General features: G+C 69.5%; 2 protein-coding genes across 2 annotated transcripts in view; one reads left to right on the forward strand and one right to left on the reverse strand.

The window, feature by feature from the left end:
* PPP1R27 (protein phosphatase 1, regulatory subunit 27) overlaps positions 1-918 on the forward strand; it is a 5542-nt gene extending 4624 nt beyond the window's left edge. The window contains exons 5-7 of the mRNA XM_004695530.2: positions 60-243; positions 361-517; positions 819-918. Coding sequence (XP_004695587.2) covers positions 60-243; positions 361-517; positions 819-918 — 441 coding nt within the window. The remainder of the gene's footprint in view (positions 1-59; positions 244-360; positions 518-818) is intronic.
* A 2235-nt stretch (positions 919-3153) lies between these two features.
* Positions 3154-4422, reverse strand: part of GCGR (glucagon receptor) — a 4236-nt gene continuing 2967 nt past the window's right edge. Inside the window, exons 2-7 of the mRNA XM_004695531.2 lie at positions 4352-4412; positions 4145-4214; positions 3964-4052; positions 3741-3879; positions 3613-3654; positions 3154-3484 (exon numbers count right to left, since the gene is read on the reverse strand). Coding sequence (XP_004695588.1) covers positions 3290-3484; positions 3613-3654; positions 3741-3879; positions 3964-4052; positions 4145-4214; positions 4352-4412 — 596 coding nt within the window. The 3' untranslated portion in view covers positions 3154-3289. The remainder of the gene's footprint in view (positions 3485-3612; positions 3655-3740; positions 3880-3963; positions 4053-4144; positions 4215-4351; positions 4413-4422) is intronic.

Genomic DNA, 4422 nt, shown 5'->3' on the forward strand with positions numbered 1-4422 from the left:
CGCCGTGCGGCGTGCCGGGAGGGTCCCCCGGGCTCCTTTGCCTTCTGGGCCCGCCGCAGGCGGCACCTGTGGGCGTGCAGAGGCTCGTGAATAAAGGCAGTGGCACCCGCGGCCGCCTGGTCTGTGCCCCGCGCCCGTGCGAGGTGGGCTCGGAGCCCAGATCCGTCTTCACGGGGGACGGAGGGGAGCGGGGCCCCCAGAGGGAGTCTGGCGCAGCGTGCACCAGCCTAGCTCCCAGCCGAGGTGAGCTGACCTGGCGCCCCCAGGGCGCGGAGGGGGCGCCCTATTGCACTTGACCCTCAGAAGTGCAAACGGCAGCTGCCGGGCTGGAATTTATTCCTGGAACACCCTTTCCCGCAGCGTGTCCCGGGGCCGGAGGACGCTCTGGGCGTGGAGCCGGGGGGCGCTGGCTGCTGCTGGCCCGGGCCACTCCCTGCAGTCACGGGGTCCGGCCTGGGCGTCTGCTGGGCCTCGGGGACCCTGGTCTTGGGCGGGGCCTGCGGCGTCCCGGCTACAGGTCTGTCCGGCAGGCCCGCCCGGCCCGGGCAGCTCCTTCTCTGCCCGCTGAGCATTGGTCTGCGGCGGTTGTGGGCCGGGACGAAGGCCCCTCCTGGGCTGCTGCCCGACAGGGTGCAGAAACGCCGCGGGGTGAGCTTGCAGTGTTGAAAATGGCCTGGGTCTCGGCCGGCGCCCGCTCCCGGGGTTCCTGGTTCTTCCTGGCCAGTGGGAAGAGGAGCCAGACTGGGGCGCTCCCCGCCCCTCCCTGGCCTGGGGCTCTGGCCTCGCCCAGTGAGTGGCTTTGCCTCCTGGGCCTGCAGCTCCCTGCAGGCCCCTGGGGGGCTGCAGGCTCAGCTCAGTGGAGTGGCCCTAAGGCGGCAGCAGCTGCTGAGGCAGGTGGGCCAGGTGGAGGGTCCCTGAGCCCAGCCCACCGAGGAGCAGCCTCCCTGAGGCCGCCCTGCAGGGCCAGGCTGGGCCGCATTAGGCTTCTTCCTTGGAGTTGGCCCCAAGGCTTTGGTTCACATGCAGGAGGCCCAGGTGGGGGTGGTAGCCTTGCCTTCTTGGCCCACTTAAGGGCTCTCAGAGTGCACCCCACCTTTGCAGGCCCTGTGAGGGCCACGTGTGCCCTCCAGCGCATCACCGCCTTCCGCAGACAGCGGGCTCCAGGAGGCGGTGGCAGCTTGGGTTGCCCAGATGTGGGAAGGGCCTGGCCAGCTTGAGGGCCTGATGGGGTGCGAAGGCCTGGTGGCGCCAGTGGAAGCTGAGTGGGAGGCCTGGACTCCTGTGAGTCCGGGAAGCCTTGGGGCTCGGGGGAGATGGCAGTCACTGGGGTGTGGGTCTCTGTTGGACAAAGAAGGGAGGAGGTGGCCTGGCCCCTGCCCCTTCCCTGCAGGTGGTGGAGAGCAACGCAGAAAGAGCGGTGGGGGGCTGGGCTGAGGGCTGCCAAGGTGTGCAGGGGGCGGCCACGGGCGCTGAGCTGGGGCAGTCTTCCCCACGTCTGCACCTCGGCCTCACCTTCGCAACATCTTCCAGTCTGTTTCTGTCTCAGAAGCGCGCTGTGAAGCCCCGTTTTCCCGCCTTGGTGTCCTCCTGCTCCGCCCAAGCCTTCTCCCCTTTAGACAGTGCCCCCCCCCCCGTCACAGCAGTATCGATTATTTACGGCGTCTGTGTTCAGAGCTGAGCCCTTTAGTGTTCAAATTTTTTGTTTTCCTTGGAGTTATTAATTGCCTTCATTTTTCACTGGTGGACTTTTCCATGTACTAAGTCCCCACCTTTCCACAGCTCCTCTCCATCTCCTCTTGGCAGTTCAGTCACTGATCTCTTGAGGGTATCTGCGCCCGCCGTACCCCAGGGCTGCTTGAAGCCCTGTCCCCCAAGGGGCCCTCTGGAGGTCCCCCCCGTTAGTGTGGCGGACCCTTGCCGTGCTCACATCACCAGTAGCTGTGCGCGGGCCCTGCTGGAAGGGACCCACTTTCTCTCGGGGGAGGCCCTGGTTGAGTGCAAAGGGAGGTGGAGCCAGGGGCACAGCCCCTCCCACGATGCCGGAGGGTGTGGGTCCCGGGTAGGAGAGTCGGTTCCCTGCCTGCCCCCTCTGTCCACCTGTGAGGCCGCCTCGTCACAGCCAGTGTTACTGGTTGGGCAAGTACAGCCCTTGAGTGGCCTCCACCTTCACTGGCCTGCTCCAGTTCTCTTGGGGACAGGGACAGGGGTGAAGCAGGACAAGGGCAGAGGGAGTCAGGATGGGGAGGGTTGTCCAGAGGCCCCTGGGTGAGCAGCACCCCCGAGGCAGTTACCAGCCCAAGCTCAGCTGGCGTGAAGGAGAAGGTGCCCGCCCTGCATTGGCTCGTGCCCACACAGGCCCTGGGCGTGGAGGGCCGGCAGGGCGCCTGTGGGGAGGGGCTCGTGGAGCCAGGGACCGGGGCATCTGGGACAGGAGGCTCAAGGTTGAGGGCCTCAGGTCCTGCCCTGCCACGGTCCTGCTCTGCCACTGCCCCGTGGGAGGTGCCCCGGGATCACACTGCCCACTGACCCAGAGTGCCTGCCCTAGGGAGCCCCTACACCCCTGCCCCATCGGTCAGGGCAGGCACGGCACCCGTGGGGCCCCCTCAGGAGGGCCCTGGTGCCTGGTGGGGGAGCGAATCTATTTACCTTTCCCGAGAGGCCGCCTGTCCTTTCGTTTGCTCCAGTTAGCCGGGCTCTGCCTGGGCGGCCCCAGCCCACGTGGCCAGCGGCGGCCCTGGGGCCCTCCCTCTCGGCCCCTTCCTCCTGGCTCAGCCCCGCCTGCGGGAGGCCGGGCAGCCAGGCTCTGCTCCCTGGGCCCCCTCGCCCCACTGCGTCCTGTTGTGAGGCTGGACGCGCAGTCACCAGAGCTGGATGCAGCCAAGGCCGGCCAGGCCAGGGCAGGAGGGCAGCGCAGCTGCAGGCCAGAGGCCATCACCATCCCTGGGGCCCCTGCTGGCGAGGGGTGGGGACAAAATAAAAGGGGGCTGCCCCCACTGGACTGAGGGGGCGAGTGCGCCCCACTGGAAGCGGGACAAAGGCGTGCTGCCGCCCACCCCGCAGTCTGGGACCCTGCGGATCCCGCTCAGTTCACTTGTGAATGGGGCGCCTCCGGTGGCCCCTCTGTCCACTCAGGGCCAGGGTGCACTGCTCAGCTCTTTATTGAGGACACACATTGCACCCACAGAGCCGCTCCCACGCCCCCGGGCTGGCAGGGGAGGGGTGCCCCCAGCACTCTGGGTTCAGGCGTCCAGTCCTGGACAGTGTGCACTGCCTCTGGGCGCCAGGGGCTTCAGAAGGGGCACTCGGCCAGCCTGGGGCTGCAGCCGGCCCGGCAGGTCTCTGAAGGGCGGTTCTGGTCACCCCCTGACAGCAGCAGCTTCTTGCCAGGGGCCTGGGCGGGGGCCACGAGGCTGGCAGGGCGCTGCTCCCGCAGGACCCATCCCAGGCGCCGCCGGTGCCAGCGCCGCAGTAGTTCCGACTGCACCTGGCGGGCAGGTGGCCGTTGGGACCCTCGGCCCCTCCCTGGGGTGCCCAGCCCCACCGGATGGCGCTGCGCCCCAGGAGGCCGGGGCGGCCCGGCGCGCGGGGAGGGCCGGCACCTCGCCCGCCTACCTCCTTGTTGAGGAAACAGTACAGAACTGCCACCAGCAGGCCCTGCGGGGAGCAGAGCGCGGTCAGGGCAGGTGCGCGGCCCAGGCCTGGTCGAGGGGCCCTGCGGGGACGTGGGGGCGCAGCCGCACCTGGAAGGAGCTGAAGAAGAGGTCGAAGAAGAGCTTGGCCGAGCGCAGGGCGCCCTGCGCGTGCTCATCCGTCACGAAGGCGAACACCACCTCGTGGACCCCCAGCAGGGGGATGAGGGTCAGTGTGGACTTGGCCAGCCTGTGGGGGCGCAGCCTAAGCGCTGGGCCCTGGGGACCCTCCTGGCCCTGCCCGGTCTGGGGCCCACGGGCGCCCCGCACCCACCGGAGCTTGTAGTCCGAGTGCTGCATCTGGCGCGCGCGCAGCTTGGCCACCAGGATGCGGAGGGTGCGGACGAAGACGAAGAAGTTGATCTGGGGGCGAGGCGGGTCAGGGCACCGGGCCCGCGGGCCGCCTCCCGGCCCCCCCAGGCAGCACGCCCGCCGCGGAGGCGGGGCGCCCTCACCAGGATGGCCATGAAGACCGGGGCGCGCACGATCCACCAGACGCCCATGTGGTCGTTGCGGGTCCAGCACCTGCGGAGTGGGCAGCTCACTTCCGGCCCGCCCTGGCCGGCCGGCCCAGTTAGTGCCTCGCGGAAGGGCGGGGCCCACGCCGGGCCCCAGGTCTGCGCCGCCCGCGCCCACGCCCGGCCCCGCCCGCGTCCACTCACTGGATGTTCTCAAACAGACCCTTGAGCACCGCCCAGGGGGCGACGAACAGCACAGGAGCCCCTGCGGGGGG

This window comes from Condylura cristata, unplaced genomic scaffold, assembly GCF_000260355.1.
Source record: "Condylura cristata isolate star-nosed mole 26May11 unplaced genomic scaffold, ConCri1.0 scaffold00068, whole genome shotgun sequence".
In the NCBI taxonomy this organism is placed as follows: domain Eukaryota; kingdom Metazoa; phylum Chordata; class Mammalia; order Eulipotyphla; family Talpidae; genus Condylura; species Condylura cristata.